The sequence below is a fragment of the Atta colombica genome, unplaced genomic scaffold, assembly GCF_001594045.1.
Source record: "Atta colombica isolate Treedump-2 unplaced genomic scaffold, Acol1.0 scaffold51, whole genome shotgun sequence".
Lineage (NCBI taxonomy): Eukaryota > Metazoa > Arthropoda > Insecta > Hymenoptera > Formicidae > Atta > Atta colombica.
In genome coordinates, this window is record NW_017259541.1 from 124,438 (window position 1) to 142,280 (window position 17,843).

Genomic DNA, 17,843 nt, shown 5'->3' on the forward strand with positions numbered 1-17,843 from the left:
TAAAAGATCCTTCGCGTTACTAAAGCTCAATAATGCAATAATTTTATCAGTTATTAAAACATTATCTGGTTCTACGAAACATCAAGTACAATATTAAATAACGTATGATTAAAACATGCTCCACAATGCTATTTTATAGAGAGAAGGAAACAGTAACATGTAATTGTATTTAAATTTGAAGCTTTTGTGTAATTTATTGATATAAAAACTGTTGCAATATTTATGAAAGAAAATTAGATTAAAATTAAAATTTTTTTCATTTATTAGTAATAAGTATAACTATAGAATAATAAGTTAGAAAAATAGCAGTAAATATGTCTGCTATAAGAAAAAGAAAATTAAAATTGTAGGAAAACTGCAATTTTATCGAGTTGCTGAAGATATTACTCAAAACTCAATGCATGCAATGTTCACAGCTGAAAGATATTGTTGATGTCGAGTTATCCAGTGTCTCTATAAATACATCTCTGAAAATGTTCATTTCAATAACAATGAAAATTCTGAAGTTTTTAATAATAATTTATTACACCTTAATAATCTTTCATTAAATGACAATTCAACACAAAATTATAATTTTAATGATAATGTGGTTGATATTATAAATTCTTGTTTTATTACAAAATGCGTTATGGAAAGGTAATTACATCCTAATGAAAAAAATGATTCTATCTCGCTTAAGAACTTGGACTGCTTTGAATCCACATATACCAAAGTATTCTCTGACATTACTTCACTTACTAAATCATTTTTTCCCACATTACCTGTTGATGCCAGAACACTTTTAAAAACAATTCGATGTTCAAGATTTACAAATAGGGTTTGTTTAACAGTTGCAATAAATAACTGTGATCCACCATTTTGGCATTAGTTCACAATTTGAAAATTAAGACACCTTTTGCAATTGGAATATTTGCGGGACATCGGCCGAGATTGCCGAGAAAGCATTTTCAGTCGCTTGAAAAATTCGGTGCGCCGCAGACGAGCACATATACTCACACATGGGCTCATGCTTAAGTGGGTGGCTATCGGTTTCGCCAGACCCCCGTCTGATTATGTGTCGCCACCGTCAACGTAGAGTTCTTAGCTGAGTAATCAGGAGCCTTAATGCATTTTATATGCGCGAGCTGGTGCGTTACATACAAAAGAATATATCATAACATTATATCGTATTCCTGAATATTCAAAACCATTTTCCAATAAAAATGATAATTCATTTACAAAATCATTTAAAAACATTAACAATAGTTGTGATTTTGATGTTATTATAAAATATTCCAATTGCAAAAGGTGTCTTAATTTTCGAATTTTCAATTTTATTAATTGTGAACTAATGCCAAAATGGATCACAGTTATTTATTGCAACTGTTAAACAAAGATCAATATTAAATTGCAGCTCTATTGTATTTAAATCTAAAACTTGTGAAATATTCTGTATTATAGAATTTTTAATTTCTAAATAATAAATATTTCTAAATAATAAATTATCTTGTTTGTAAATCTTAAACATCGAATTGTTTTTAAAAGTATTCTGGCATCAACAGATAATGTGGGAAAAAATGATTTAGCAAATGAAGTAATGATGTCAGAGAATACTTTGGTACATGTGGATTCAAAGCAGTCCAAGTTCTTAAGCAAGATAGAATTTTTTTAGGATGTAATTGCCTTTTCATAACGCATTCTGTAATAGGCATCAATAAGGGGCGAGGATATTTTAAACATAAGTTTTAATAAATTGTAGTAATAGTGTACTCCTCCCTTTAATTCAGAATAGTATAAATCATGATAAAACACAACAGTTTACGAGATATTTAATTGTTTATGATTTTTCATGCGCGTTATATAGTACACCTCTCTTTCATAAACTCGAGTAGCAAAAATAATTCAATAGAAGTAGAATTAAAAAAAAAAATTATAAATCAGCATTTCTTTTCACGAAAGTCTCAAAGCCATCAGAAAAGAAATGCGTATATTCGAGACTTGTAAAGAAAATATGCGAAAACAAATCGAATAGTTGCAAAAAGCACGTTTTTCGCTTATAAAACGAAAGATATTGAGTGTATGAAAAAAAATCGATATAAAAAAATGTAGGTATTCGGAATAATTATAATGAGACATAGAACATTAAAATCGATTTATTAGTTCAGTAGAAAAAAAATGAAAAACACCGAAAAAAGCCTTTTTTTCACTTGCTCTCTGTTCATTGAGATTTAAACTTTGAAATTCTCGTAAAGTCGTCATAATGACGAACAAATCTAGCCCTGAACAAGCTTGAAATGTTCATTAGTTTTTGCAAAAAGCCATTTGTTCACTAATAACCTGTCTACGAAAAATTTAATTTCTTCTTCTTTGAGCAGTCGCACAGCAATTTACAGGGTTTTATTACAGCAATTACAGTGATTTTTTTTCTTCAAGAATCACACTATCACATATACTTAATAACAAAACGATTTTTTGCAGTTAAACTTTATTATAAAATGCCTTTAAAAAGTGGATATTTTTTTCCGTATAAAAAAATAGAAATAATTTCATTAATGCATCATATCAAACAGCCGTATGAGGCATTTGAAATTTGACATTTTTCTACGAATTTAAAAAAAAAGATTACTCTCCGATTATTAAGAGCTGAGATTTTTTTTATATACAACAATTTTTTTTTTTTAATTATTGTGGCTCTAGTTTTTAAGATTAAGAATTCCATCTGGCATCAATTTGTCGAGGAAGAATTGAATTTGCTGTTGAAAAATTCTCGAAATTTTTGCTGCTGAAAAAATTTTTTTAAAACTATTGGAAAGTTAAAGAACACGATCGAGGCAGTGCGCCGGACGGAGTGAAACAGAATTGATAAAAAATTGTGTTTTTAAAAAAAAACATTCAGTTTTTTTTATTTAAAACATGTTTTTAATGTTTTATATATGTTTTAAACAGCTCTAGAAAAAAATCATGTCTAAAATAAAAAAAACAGCTTTTAAACATGTATTTATTATATTTTATTAAAACGCATTTTTACTTTCAAATATTTTCTGAGGTACATTTAGCATTTAATTACATCTATTTCCTCATTTTTCTTAAATTTGAGTGTATTATTATATAAATATATGTATATTTGAATGTGTTGTTTGCTATTTAACATTTTATTTGACTATATATTTTAAGTTATGCAAATTTACAACAATAGCATGGCATTTTGTTAATGTGGTCCTGTATGCGTATTAATTACTCATGGCTTCTTTTTTGAGATTTTATTTCAAAATTATTCCTTGAACTAATTGTAATTCTAATATTAATCTACATAACTATAAATTATATAGATACTAATAATTTACATTACTATAGATTTTTATAGGCTTCCGAGCTGCTTATATATAGGGTATTTGGAAAATAATCTTTCGCATAGAGATAAAATGGACTAAATTAACTGAGAAAAAAAAATACTCTATCATTTTGCAATTTTAGTAATTAATAAGATATTAATTGCTAAAAATTGATATTAATTGCTGAAAATTGGTCTTCAATAATTTTTACTCAAATACTATCAATTTTTTACTCAAATACTATCAACTTTACAGAAAAACTGCAAAAGACAAAAATTGTTTATTTTCTTCTCATAGAACTCTACGAATTTTTTCAAAATTTTTTATCAACTTTTTAGTATTGCATTTTCTCATTTTTACGAATACGAAAAAAATACGATATTAAAAAATTCTAAAAAAATTCTAAAAAAAGAGCTCTATGAAAAGAAAATTAATAATTGTTGTCTCTTGCAGTTTTTTTTTGTAAAATTGATAGTATTCGAGTAAAAATTATTAAAGGTCAATTTTCGGCAATTTTTAGCAATTAATTATTGCGAAAATTGCAAAATGATAGAGAATTTTTCTTCTCGGTTTCCATTCTGCCTCTATACGAAAGATTTATCATTATTTTCCAAATACCCTATATACAAAATATGTACAAACATGAGTATGTATACATATTTGTATATATTCTGCAATACACTCTATTTTTTGTTAATTTTATAACCAAACTATTGTTTTCTAAACAAAATTAATTGCAAATATGATATATATAAATAAATAATTAATAAATAATTTGTCAAATGTTAGTATAATGTTGAATATAGTTGCAAAATATATTTTTCATGTAACACTAATTTAATACTTTTATATTTGCGAAAGTTAGTGTTATATCTTTAATAGTTACGCTAACATTTGGCAAATTACTTATTAATTATTTGTTTATTTATGTCATGTTTGTATCTGCAATTAAATTCATAAAAAATAATTTTTTATGATAATTTTTATGATAATTATTTTTTGATAATTCCGTATATTTGTCCAATTGGACACTTTTACATATTAAATAAAGAAATAGCTAATGTGACTTAAATTTATTAATCAAACATGCATTCCATATTCAAACGTGATTTTTTGAAAAAAATTATTATCTCGGCTCCTAATCGGAGGGTAATCTGTTTTTTTAATTCGTAGAAAAATGTCAGATGTAGAATGCTTCATACGGCTATTTGAATTTGAAGTAACGAAATTATTTTCATTTTTTTATACGGAAAAAAATCCACTTTTTAAAGGCGTTTTATAATAAAGTTTAACTGCAAAAAATCGTTCTGTTATTAAGTGTATAGTGCAATTTTTGAAGAAGAAAAATGACCTCTGTTTTCTGGTAAAAATTGCTGAGTGACTGCTCAAAGAAGAAAAAAATTAAATTTTCAGAAAGATTTAGTGAACAAATGGAAAGATTTTTAGTGAACTTTTTGCAAAAACTAATTTCAGGCTTGTTCAGAGCTAAATTTATTCGTCATTACTATGGGTTGTTCAAAAAGTCATTGCGTTTTTTTTATTTGATTTTCAGGTGTGTTTATTTAATATACGTAATGAACATTAATCAATGATATATTGGCCGTTTTGTTTGATGATCTTCTGCCATCTCCCGGGCAACTTCATAATATCACGTTTATAAAACTTCCCATCCTTCTCTGCGAGAAACTTGTCTAAGTGCTGTTTGATGAGGTCTTCAAAAACAAACGTTTTACCATCAAGGAGTTTTGCAAGGAGCGAAAGAGATGGAAGTCTGATGGTACAAGGTCTGGGCTATACAGTGGATGTGGTAACACATCCCAACCATATTGCAACAATTTTTGCCGAATGATCACACTTGTGTGTGATCTCGCATTGTCGTGGTGAAACACCCTTACGATTGATTAGCTCGCGACATTTCTATGCGATGGCATCACTTAATTTCTGCAGCTGCTCACAGTAGACATCGGAATTAATCATTTTGTTCTTTGGAAGTAGCTCATAGAAGACTGGTCCCTTCCAATCCCACATTGACAGCATTATCTTCTTTTGGTGGATCTCCGCCTTTACTTGCCTTTCCGGTGCTTCATCTCGCCTTCAACTTCTTTTTCGGCTGACATTGTTGTAAACAATTCATTTTTCGTCGCCCGTGATCATATACTTCAAGAACGGATCGTTTTCTTCACGTTTGATGAGTTAATCGCAGACGCTCATGCGATTCGTCAGATGAATTTCTTTCAACTCATGTGGTACCCAAACATCGAGCTTCTTTACGAAGCCTAGCGATTTCAAATGGCCATGAACACTTCCAACGGACACTTTTAGAGCGGTAGCAAGCTCCCGAACCGTTGAATGCTTATTTACTTGCACCAATGCTTTCATTTCATCGTCGTCAATCTTGGAAGGCTTACCAGAGCGATGAGCGTTTCTTTGACTGAAAAATCACCATCATGGAATCGGGCGAACCAGTTCTGGCACTGGCGTTTTTTGACAACATTTCTGCCGTAAACTTTTCCCTTGCTTCAGTTTCTTTCTTCTCTTTTTTGAAGTAATAAAACAGAATATGGCGAATATGCTCTTCAAAATTCTCCATGTCTTCTCCGAACCATAATGCAAGCACAAAACTCGATTGAATCGCGTTTTTTTTGATTTTTAAGTTAAGTGTCAACAACAAAACGCGCGTAAACATTTGACATTCATGCTCGCATACAAATAAACGTGGATAACGTCATCAATCGTCATCAATTGGAAAAAACGCAATGACTTTTTGAATAACCAATACATTTTATGAGAATTTCGAAGCTTTGCGTTTAAATCTCAATGTTTTTTTTATTTTTTCTCTACTAAACTAATAGATCGATTTTAATGTTCTACGTCTCATTTTGTAGTTATTTCGAATACTTATATTTTTTATATCGATTTTTTTTTCATACAATCATTATCTTTCGTTTTATAAATGAAAAACATGTTTTTTGCAATTATTCGTTTTTTTTTGCATATTTTTTTCATAAGTCTCGAGTCTCGAAAATACACATTTCTTTTCTAATGGCCTTTTGAGATTTTCGTGAAAAGAAATGCTGGTTTATAATTTTTTCCGATAAAATTCTATTTTTATTAAACTATTCTTGCTACTCGAGTTTATCGAAGGGGATTATATAGTATAAATACTATATAAGTATAAGTACTATATAACGCGCATGAAAAATCTTAAATAATTAAATGTCTCGTAAACTGTTGCGTTTTAATATGATTTATTCTGGATTAAGGGGAGGAGTACACTATTACTACAATTTATTAAAACTTATATGTTATTTAGGTTCCTCCCTTATTGATATCTAGAGCCGCCGAACATCAAGAAAACATTTTCGGCCGCTTGAAACAAGCGACAAATGAGAAGGAGCTATCTCGGCGCGCCGTGGGCGAGCACACGGACTCGTTCTTGTGTGTTACACCAGCTATGTAAATATGAAACCGGAATTTTTTTAATAGAAAATACACGTTTATTGCATGAAAATGATAAAAAATATTTTATTCGAAGTATTGCCCATCGGTAGCTATACATTTTTTCCACCTGTTTGACAATTTGTGGATGCCACGCCAAAAAAATTGTTGCTCTTTTGAGCCAAACCAGTCATCTAGCCATTTTCGTACATCTTCGTAAGAAGTGAAGCGCTGCTGAGCAAGTGCGTGTCCCATCGATGCAAATGAAGTGATAATCGGACGGAGCCAAGTTCTGGTGAGTAAGCCGCATGCGAAAGTATTTCCCAACCAAATACCTCAATCGTTTCCTTGACCAGTTTTACTGTGTGTGTGATGATGCATTATCATGAAGCAAACTCACTTTGTGTTGCCTTTTTTGATATTCCGGTCGTTTTTCACACAAAGGTTGATTTAAATTGATTATTTGTTGTCGGTAGCATTCAGTATTAACGGTTTCGCCAGGTTTTAGCAGCTCATAATAGATCACACCTTTCTGATCCCACCAAACACAGAGCATTGTCTTTCGTCCATAGCGATTTGGCCTTGCAGTCGATGTCGATGGTTCACCTGGAGTTACCCATGATATTTTACGCTTAGGATTCTCAAAATATATCCACTTTTTATCGCCAGTCACAATTCGATGGAGAAATGACTTTCTTTTGTACCTGGCGAGCAGCATTTCGCAAGTGGTTTTTCGGTTTTCCTGCTGTCTTTCATTGAATTCATGTGGAACCCATTTTCCCATCTTCTGGATCTTTCCCATGGATTTCAACGTATGGAGACGACTTCTCGTGTCACATTCAATTGATTCGCGAGTTGTTGTTGAGCGTCATCCTCATCCAACAATGCTTGCAATTCGCTGTCTTTTTCGGTGATTATCCACGTTCTTCGTTTCTCACGTCAAAATCGCCACTTTTGAATTTTTAAACCACTCAAAGCACTGTGATTTATCAAGAGCATGCTCACCGTAAGCTTCGACAAGCATTCGATACGATTCTGCAGCAGTTTTCTTCAAATGGTAACAGAAAATCAATGCTGTCCGCAAATCGTAGTTTCCAGGCACAAAATTCGACATGTTCAACGCTATTACAAACTATACTGTTGTATGAAACTTGTATTGTTGTAAGTTAAAAATCTTTGTCTCAGATTCTCAGATGTCAGAACAAGGAAATGGCGTCAATGACGCCGTCTGATGGCAACTATGGTACATTGACATTTATGGTCATCTATTGGTAAATTCCGGTTTCATATTTATATACCTGGTAGTGCTGCACCACGATGAATGGCCGAACTTATAGGCGTGGAAAAGTAATGTTTTGACGACGAAATTTATGTTGCGTGCCATTTCGTTATTATTTGCTTAGTTATGAAAATATGACTTGCCTCGTACTTATCAAAATCGTAATTATCGATGAAAACTAAAGTTATCTTGCAATTTTATATGTAAAAACGTATATTTTTTATTCGTTTCAACAGCTGTCGGACTATGTATTTCTGCCCGAGTAAGCTCACTTTGCCTTCTATGACCATTTACTGATTATCAAGGAAGGAAAGGATAGTTTTCATCAATTTTTACAAGTGTTTTAAAATGATCTCGTCATTTCGTTTCATCCAGTTGTTTTTATTTAAAAGTAGTACGCATAAATTAACCATTCATTCCTGTCATTCCTCACTTCTGACGTCATGATTCCAACATGGCCGGCGCGACTAGTCAGAAGCCTGAAGTCTCATCAAGGATATTCATATTGTGAAAAATGCACTAAGCCAAGTAAATATGTCAATGGTTGAATCATTTTGAGAAATACACATATGCCATTACAGACGAATTATTTCGTTCCCAAATCGATGAAAATCATCACACAGACATTTCTCCACTCTTAAGATTACCATAAATATTTAGGCTTGTCAGTTTATTTCCCATAGTTGTTTTCCCATAGTTGTTTAACGTTTTATAAAATATTTATTTTACTTATTATTATTTATTTATTTAAAATGTAAATAATAAGAAACATTTATTTCACGTTTATTTAACGTAAATGTTCATTTTAATAAATGTTCATTTTACATTAATTATTTGAAATAATAGTTTAAAGAAACATTTATTTAATGTTTATTAAATGTTTTTCAAATATTTATATGACATATCAAAAATTATCCTTTTGCTTCAACATTGAATAAATCGATGAAAAAGAATCGGGCGGAGCTTTGTAAAAAAAGCAAGTTAAAGGTAAAGATTCGCTCTTTCAAATGATATAAATCACATTTGTGTACAATTTTTAGTCCACTCCGTAGAACTCCGCAAATTTCGTAAAAAATTTTGAGATATATCTTCATTTATATTATTGTGTAACTTCATTTATGTTATTGTGTAACTTTATGAAATCTTTAAAGTAGATCTGAAAAGTAGAAATTTTAAGCTGTAAAATGTTTTTTTAAGCATCTCAATGATTTTTAACGAAGTTATTCTATCTTGGAATTTGCCTATTTTTGCAGAATGAAATAGGTGTTGCATTAATTTTATTGGCCAGTGTAATAATAAATTTTTATTAATTGTCAGTACGACAGCAAATCAATAAATTCTTAGAAAATCTGTCAGAGAGCACTCGCAGTGTCATGTCACATTACTTTTTAACAAGTAGCATCTCTCACTCAGCCGATTACTGTCAAATTTTGAACGGAATTCATCACATGTTTTATTACTGTAGATGATTAAAGCGAAAAACCTTTGTATTTTTTGCAAAATGGAAAAAAAACGAGTTTTGTGCAGTGATCAAACATCTACATATGAAAAGTTTAACGCCAAAAGAAATCAAAGCCGAGTTGGATTCATAGCACATCTGCACCAGCGTTTGCGACTGTATACAATTGGGTGAATAAATTTAAACTTGGTCGTACATCCAATGCATCTCGTTCAGAATGTCCAATTGAGGCTGCTACATCAGAAATCATCGATAAGTCCACGATATTATTTTGACTGATCGATGAGTGAAAGTGCGCGAGCTTGTTAAGACCACAGGTATATCATATAGCACAGTGATTTCAATTTTGCACGAACAATTGGGTATGAAAAAAACTATCGGCAAGATGGATGCCGCGTTTGCTCACTGTGATGAATCCATACGTGCGATTTCACAAACAATGTTTGGAGATGTTTTAACGTAATTCAGATGAATTTCTGCGTCGATTCATTATTGTGGACGAAACATGGATTCATTATTTCATACTCGAAACGAAGAAACAATCAAAACAATGGACTTCACTGTGAACCAGCTCCGAAGAAGGCGACCGTAAAATCGGTCGGAAAGGTGATGGCCACAATTTTTTGGGATACACGCGGATATAATTCATATCGATTATCTTCCGTCGAAGCAAAAACAATCAATGGCGATTATTATGCAATCTTATTGAACCGTTTCAACAACATTTTAAAGAAAAAACATCCCTATTTGGCGAGGAAGAAAGTGTTCTTCCATCAAGCATGCATGTGTTTACACGTGCCTAGCACCGATGGCTAAATTCAGCGAATTCCGCTACGAATTGCTTCCCCATTCAGCACATTCGCCAGATTTAGTCTCTTGCGATTATTTCCTGTTTCCAAACCTGAAGAAATGGTTCGGAGGAAAGAGATTCACCATCAGAGAGCAGCTCATCGCCAAAATAAAAGCTTATTTTGAAGGATTGAACAAATCATATTATTCAGATGGCTTGAAAAAGCCGTTGGAGACGTTAGATCAAATGTATCGAGCTGAAAAGAGACTATGTTGAAATAAAAATGAATCGATCAAAAAAAATGTGTTTTACTATGTTTTTCTAAAAATTTATTGACTTGCCTTCGTAACATCAGTGTTCTTCAATTATCCCTGGGCTCTCCGAGCCATTGTAGTCACGAAAATTTGCTCAGAGTCGACAGTGTTTAATAGTATCTCGATATCCTCTTCCCCCTTCTTTCCTCCTTTTGTCATTCCACATCTAGGGACAAAGTAAGTTGCCGGCCCTGGTAATATATAAAGATATGTCGACGTGTCTCATTTTATTGGTAAAACAGCGATCGAAGTTCAGGTTTCACTTTAGGATCCGTTTAAATTAAACAAGCATGTAAAATATGTTAATGTTATCGCAACTTTTTAAAAAAGTTATTTTACAATAAAATCATCAAAAATTACCAATTCTGAAAAAATTACTTTGAAAAAACTGAAATCAAAGGCCAGTATTCATAGTCGGTTCTTATACTGAAGACCATCTTAAGTTTTTGAGGTATCACGAACTAATCAGAGCCGCATTAGCGTCTTAAGACATTACTTAAGATGGTCTTGAATATAAAATCTGACTATGAATATCAGCTTATGAGCGGTTATCTTCTAGATTCATAATCGAAAAATAAGACAGTATTTGAATAAAATCTCAAGTTAAAACTTATCGAAGACGATCTTATTTCAAAACGTCTTGAACAGTCTTGATTCATAAACACATCTTGTTCAAAATAGACTTAAGACTCTTTTAGTTCACGACAAATTCATAATCATTATAAGACATTTTATTTGACATGTATATACAATAAATAAAACGGTCTTCATCAAGACGTGTTCGAGGTGGATTTAAACAAAAATTAAAAATGTTAAGAAGACCATGTTCATCTTAAATTTTAATAAAAATACATTGAAGATGTGTTTTCGCATAAAAATAAATATTTGATAATAAAAAAATGACACTCTGTCCTGCGAATCAAGGTCATATGACACATCAAAATTGACGACTATTAAGGTTAGGAAATCTGTCACACTTAATCGACATGATCATGCGTTGTAATCACGTGTGCAAATTCTTGTAGGCAGATATTTCTCTACTGCAGACTCTTATTTGATTATACTGAAAAATGATATATTCAATAAAGCAATTAAATATAATGATATATTCAATGATATATTCAATGAAGCAATTAAATAAAAATTCTTGGCTCGCTGTTCAAAAATTTATTGGTAACTTATTAATTCATATGGGCCAAAATTCATATGGGAAATGTTTTGATCGAGATTTAATCAATCATAAACGAATATGATTCTTGTAAATTTTGCTTATATAAATGCAACAGAAGATTTTTTTATATGACATTTTATGTTTCACATTAAAAAAAGCATATACAAAAAGTCGGAAACGCGAGAGATTCATGATAGATTTACTTATATTTAAATCGTTAGGTAATATTATTAATTTTAATATCTCTGATGGAAAAATTTTATTGAAATTAATTCTCGTTTTGACACAACGTTTTGATTTTTTGTTGAAAAATTTATTTTTAGCAAAATTTCAGAGAAACTTTAAGAAAAGTTACGAAAGTTTACGAAAAGAAGTTCAGAGAAATTTCAGCGATTTTTCAGTATGTTAGCTGAAAAATTAACTTTCAGTGAAATTTCAATAATTTTTCAATCAACAATTTTGCTAAAATATTCCAAACATGAAACAATTTCAGCGAAATTCTTCACCAAGAAACGCACTTCAAGTCGGAATTTACAGTCTAATCATCACAATCTAATTAAAAGATAATATAATACAATAACATTTTATAAATTTATACTTCTCAAATGTAATGTTTCTATTGGAGAATTCAACCGAAATATTACGGAAACAGCCGAATGTCAAATAAGTTCAACCTTAAGACTTCTTCGTCAAGACTTTAAATCAAACAAGAATTCTTAAGGAAAAACTTCTTCTCGAAGGTCATCTTATTTCATGACTATGAAATGTTACGATTTCAAGATGATCTTAATTGAATAATGCTCGTATTCATAGTCAGATCTTATACTTAAGGCTTTCTTAAATTTATCTTTAGATATTCAGCAGCCAATGAAATAATTCGTAAAGTATTTAAAGATAAATTTAAGAAAGTCTTAAATATAAGGTCTGACTGTGAATACGAGTATATGAATACGGGCATATGAATATCAACTGTTGATATAAATTACAAATTATGCCATGTCAGTGTCAAATTCTTCGATATTGAGGATATTTCGCTCATCATTATATATGTATCAAGTCTATGGTTATTGCTTATATGCTTGTCTACATTGATCTTTGATATTATTGTTTGATAATATATTGCGCATAAAATGATGTAAATGTTGATAAATGTCTTAATTGGTTTACATCGACAATTTCAATTTTATTAGAAATTTTAATAAATACTTTACTCGCTCACATTAAATCATATAGCTTATTCAATGTCTCTTTGTTCGAAAAACAAAGTTTGGAAAGTTCAAATCGAAACTGTGTGGAAAAAGTAATCTAAGTTATTTAAAAAAAAATTTTTTTATATATAGTGTCTTCAATCCCGCAAACGATTATGTGTGTTTATTTTAAATTAAAAGTAATATTTTTCAAGGTTAGGATATCTGTCGTAACATTTAAGTTTCATATACAGTACCAAACGATATAACTTAGCTCTTCAAACTTCATTTTCTTTTTCCATAAAAGGAGAAATCAAACGATTTATTTTTGTGTTTGCATCCTTTTCTAGAACAATGAACAAGTTGAATCAAACATTTATCCAATAAAGTTTATTAGTCCCATTATTCTTTTCTCTTGTTAACTTTAAATTTTTCATTTTTTTGTATTTATAAATGGAACATTAAAGCCAATAAGATCTCGTGTAACATTTTAATGCATTATATTGCCATTTTAGTTAAACATGAATGGTGAAGCGTCTTCTTTGGAAAAGTGCGAATTGATCTGTTAGATAACACAGTATAAAAACTATTAATCAATAATAGAGTGAGTAAATAAGTATCAATAATGAGTCATTCGCAAGACATAGTTAATATACCGGAAATAATAGAACTGGTGAGACTTCTTCGCCAGAATGGCGACAAAATCTTGAGTGCTTCCAGCAAGCTTTCCTTGTCGACGAAACTGCTGCACAATCTTAATGAAGCATTTTCACTGATTGTATCAGAATCCGAAGATTTAAATTCTTCATTTCACGTGTGTAACAGCTCCAAGATAGATATATTTCGTGATGTAAAGTTTCTACACGATTTTGTGCAAAAAACTATAGGTTTGAAAGTAATACATTGTTCATCTGACATCAAAGTTACCATTGACATCTCCAAATTTAGACATTTAAAGTATTTGGAATTGAAAGAAGTATCTGTTGAATTATTGAAGGGTCTACAGAGTGTCAGAGGTCAGTTGGAAAGTATTGTGTGTGCCGGCAGGAAAGGGATATCCACAATTTATCAATTATTAGGTAATATTTATATATTAGGTATATATTAGGTAATATTTATATATTATCCAATATATAAATTATATATTATATATAGATTAATATTTATAAACTAGATAAGCATCAATGAATTACCTCAATGTATTGTCACAAAGTGTAGTTTACAGTCACCCTATGTGTATCTTTTTATAGAAATGATGTCTTTAAAAGATAATATTATATATTTTGATAATTCAATTATATATAGGATATCATAAAATAAATAACAATATAACTTTTAACAAATTGCAAACGAATATGCAAAAAAAATTCTACAAAATTCTATAAAATTATTGATGTGACATACATAAAAAGAAATTACAGTTTTCTATATATTTATTATATATACATTGAAATTAGTTATTGTCTTACATTCCTATATCTACAGCTGAATGCGGAGGTGATGCTGGAATCGGTTTCGTATGGGCATCCTTGAGACACTTGATGTTGCCTCATAACGCTCTCAAATGTCTAGATGAATCATTAGAATTGGCACCTTGGCTTCAGATATTGGATCTGAGTCATAATATGATAATCGATGCTAAAGAAATATCTTATTTATCAAACTTGAGATACGTGAATCTAGGTTACAATAAATTAGAACAAATACCTATATTCAATAAGACAGTATTACATTCGTTACAAGTGTTGGTTTTGAAAAACAATTATATCGAAAATTTAAGCGGTTAGTTGTCATTTTCTATGCACTAATAACTCTTCATTTAATTTCCAAATAGTTTAAAGTTATTCTCTTGCTACATTTAAATATAACTTTCAAATTTATTAATAAATGTGTGTGATTACATAATTTAAGAAAAAATTATTATCTAATGTTATCATTATTAATTTGTGTAATAGGTCTTCAAGGCTTAGAATGTTTGACAGAATTAGACTTGTCATTTAATTGTTTAATGGAACATTTGGTTCTCTTGCCACTGCAAAAGATGTCTACCTTGCTGTGGTTATCCCTAGAAGGAAATCCTTTATCATATCATCCAAAACATCGAATTCTGACCATCAAACATTTACATCCGAGTTTGTCAGATAGCAAGGTATCCCTGTGTAATATTGAAAAAAAAAATTATTAAGTGTGAAACAGCAGTGCTAATATACTTACATGACAGATCTGAATAAATTCTTATAGTTTGTTTTAGATCATCTGTCGTTCTCGAATGTGGAAAAAATGCTAGTCGCAGAAAATCGAATCTTTGCAATACCTATGAATGAATCTACATCTCTGACCAGCTCAATATCTGTATATGCTGATATACATGAATTCGATCAAGACAGATTAAATCATCGAACAATATTGTTATCTGAGAATCTAGAAAAAAGTGTAACAAGGAATAAAAGAAGACCAAATGTCAAAGAAGCAATTATTGATGAAATCGATCAAGAAAGAAGAGAATTTAAGAAATTGCCTGATGTGGTAGCATCATCTTCTCATTTAGGTAAAATTCTTTTAAAATAAATAATATATATAGTAGAGTGAAAAGTGTATTGTATCTAATAAATTGGTGTCTAAAATGGAACAGTACTGTATATAATAACTGGCATAGCAATAGAATGATGTATCTTTTTTGCAATATTCTATATTAACTTGTTCATTGTTTCAGAGTCATCAAAGGATTACTTGGAAATAAAGAAACGTATCTTAGGTCTACGAGAAAAATTTGGCGAAAATAATTGGTTGAGCAGTCATGCAGGAACTTCTGTCCAGCATATTATGGGTCTTCATCCTGCTTCACCAGAATCTCCAGAATCGCAAATATCTAAAATAAGAACTTTGGCTAATATAATTAATACATCATCGTCTCTTCATGATACTCTGATTTACGCAATGGATAACGAAAAATCATCTAATGAATCGCAAGAAATTGCAGAATACATAGAAGACGATAAAGAACTTCCTCAAACTAAGACTTTGGTCGATCTTTCGAAAATATGCATTGCTCCTATTGTATACGATCCTAATGAAGGTAAAATTTATTCATAATATATTAAATAATATATTAAACATCGCGCACAACAAATTGATATTTCTTTTATTATAGAAGCTGGAGACTTGTATATCGTTCAGAAAAGGAATAATGAGAATGAGATGGAGAATGTCTTTTTGGTAATAACTTCCGAGTAAGTTATTATTTCATTGCAAACAATTATAACACAATTAGAATTGCATTAGATTCAAATGTTTTTAATTATTTACAAGAAAAATCAAAGATGGCAGATTGTCGAAAGTAGTTTTCAATTAAATATGTACATTTTTTTAATATATTATTATTAAGATAAAACTTTTGTGGTAAATATTTGCAGAGATATTAAAGAAAGAGATGCAATTACTGGAAAAATAAAATTTTGTTGGTCAACAAATTCCTTATTGTCTTGCGTCTTAGGTAGAAGCGATCCACCCACAGTTGATATTATTTTTGACACTACTAGGAAAGATAAGGAGAGTAGACGATATTTTGCACAACTAGATGATGCAAAGGTACTGAGAAACATTTAAATACGATTTTGGAATTTACAATATAATGCTTTTTTAGAAAATTGTAACAATAATTAGTGAGCAAATCGAGATGCGACCAATACTGCTCAAGATTTTCAAGTGCATGAAATGTTCAACACAATTCTCACAGGATCCGGAATTATACGTGGCAGTCACTATTAAATCGATGACAGGTTTGTTTTACGATTTATGATGAGATACTATTATATATTTTTGGAAAGGATTGAGTGAAATGATGGTTTTTTTCAGGTACAAAAATTAAGTGTCCTACCTGCGACAGTAGCTTGGTCATTGAAGTAGAGACACTTTCTAATGTAGATAACCAAATTGTAAAGAGTCAGCTAATAGACAATCCAACAAGGCTTAACCTGGCACATTCCGAATCATTCTCCAGTATCGGTATGTCCCTCGATATAATATCGTCATATTTTGTCAGCATGTAGGATTCTTTAAAGTGGATTTATAAAAAAAAGTGCACAACCTACGAGATTTTTTACACAGTATTGACCTTTTTGCAATGTTGTATCAAGATTTTGCAGTGAATTTCAATGTATTAATTCTCAAGAACTTCAATTTCTATGACACAAGCATTAAACAAATCAGAGCGAGATTTTAATTATTATAGGAAAAATAATAGTGAAGAATGTTACAATTTTTGATTCATCTGAAAAGTAAAGCTGCAAAAATACACAATTGAATGTCATCGTTTTTACTTTGAATTACGAATTATTATGTATAGTTTGTGCAAAACAATCACATTAAAATTGGCCTGATATTGCTTAACTTTATCTTAAAAAGAAAATAAATCCTTCTTAGCTGTCTGATTGAGTAAATAAATAATAATGAAAGTGCAGTCTAATAGTTGATGTATGTATGTTATATATATAGGGTGCGAGACTTTTCCAACCGCCCACAGAAAAATAGATGGAATCGAAAAAAACATAAAAGTCTTTTACCATATGTTTGCAATTGTATTAATGAGAGCGCGCCGATAGAAACGCTCCGGCTGCTCGAAGTAGCCCGGCTCACTTTTTCAAACATAGGCTGCGCCGGCAGCGCGTTGGAGAGATAAGAGCGCGCCGTTGCTTAGCTATACTTCGAGCGGCCGGAGTTTTGTTGGCGCGCTCTCATTACTACAATTGCAAACATTAATGTCTTGATTATTATTACGAATATCGCTAAACGATAAAGAACTTTTATGTTTATTTCGATCCCATCTATCTTCCTATGGGCGGTTGGAAAAGTCTCGCGGGACATGTATATATATATATATATATATATATGTATA

At 30.7% G+C, this 17,843-nt stretch overlaps 1 protein-coding gene across 4 annotated transcripts in view; it reads left to right on the plus strand.

Moving 5' to 3' along the window:
- Positions 1-12,780: 12,780 nt before the first annotated feature.
- The window catches only part of LOC108691726 (serine/threonine-protein kinase 11-interacting protein), a 10,491-nt gene continuing 5,428 nt past the window's right edge, over positions 12,781-17,843 (plus strand). For 2 of the 4 annotated variants that reach the window (XM_018199592.1, XM_018199595.1), the window contains exons 1-10: positions 12,994-13,062; positions 13,465-14,028; positions 14,435-14,731; positions 14,905-15,098; positions 15,191-15,497; positions 15,663-16,025; positions 16,101-16,179; positions 16,363-16,537; positions 16,593-16,728; positions 16,805-16,954. In XM_018199592.1, coding sequence (XP_018055081.1) covers positions 13,575-14,028; positions 14,435-14,731; positions 14,905-15,098; positions 15,191-15,497; positions 15,663-16,025; positions 16,101-16,179; positions 16,363-16,537; positions 16,593-16,728; positions 16,805-16,954 — 2,155 coding nt within the window. In that variant the 5' untranslated portion in view covers positions 12,994-13,062; positions 13,465-13,574. Of the gene's footprint in view, positions 12,812-12,880; positions 12,898-12,993; positions 13,063-13,464; positions 14,029-14,434; positions 14,732-14,904; positions 15,099-15,190; positions 15,498-15,662; positions 16,026-16,100; positions 16,180-16,362; positions 16,538-16,592; positions 16,729-16,804; positions 16,955-17,843 lie in introns of those variants that run through there. The other 2 variants (XM_018199593.1, XM_018199594.1) reach the window with 2 other exon arrangements.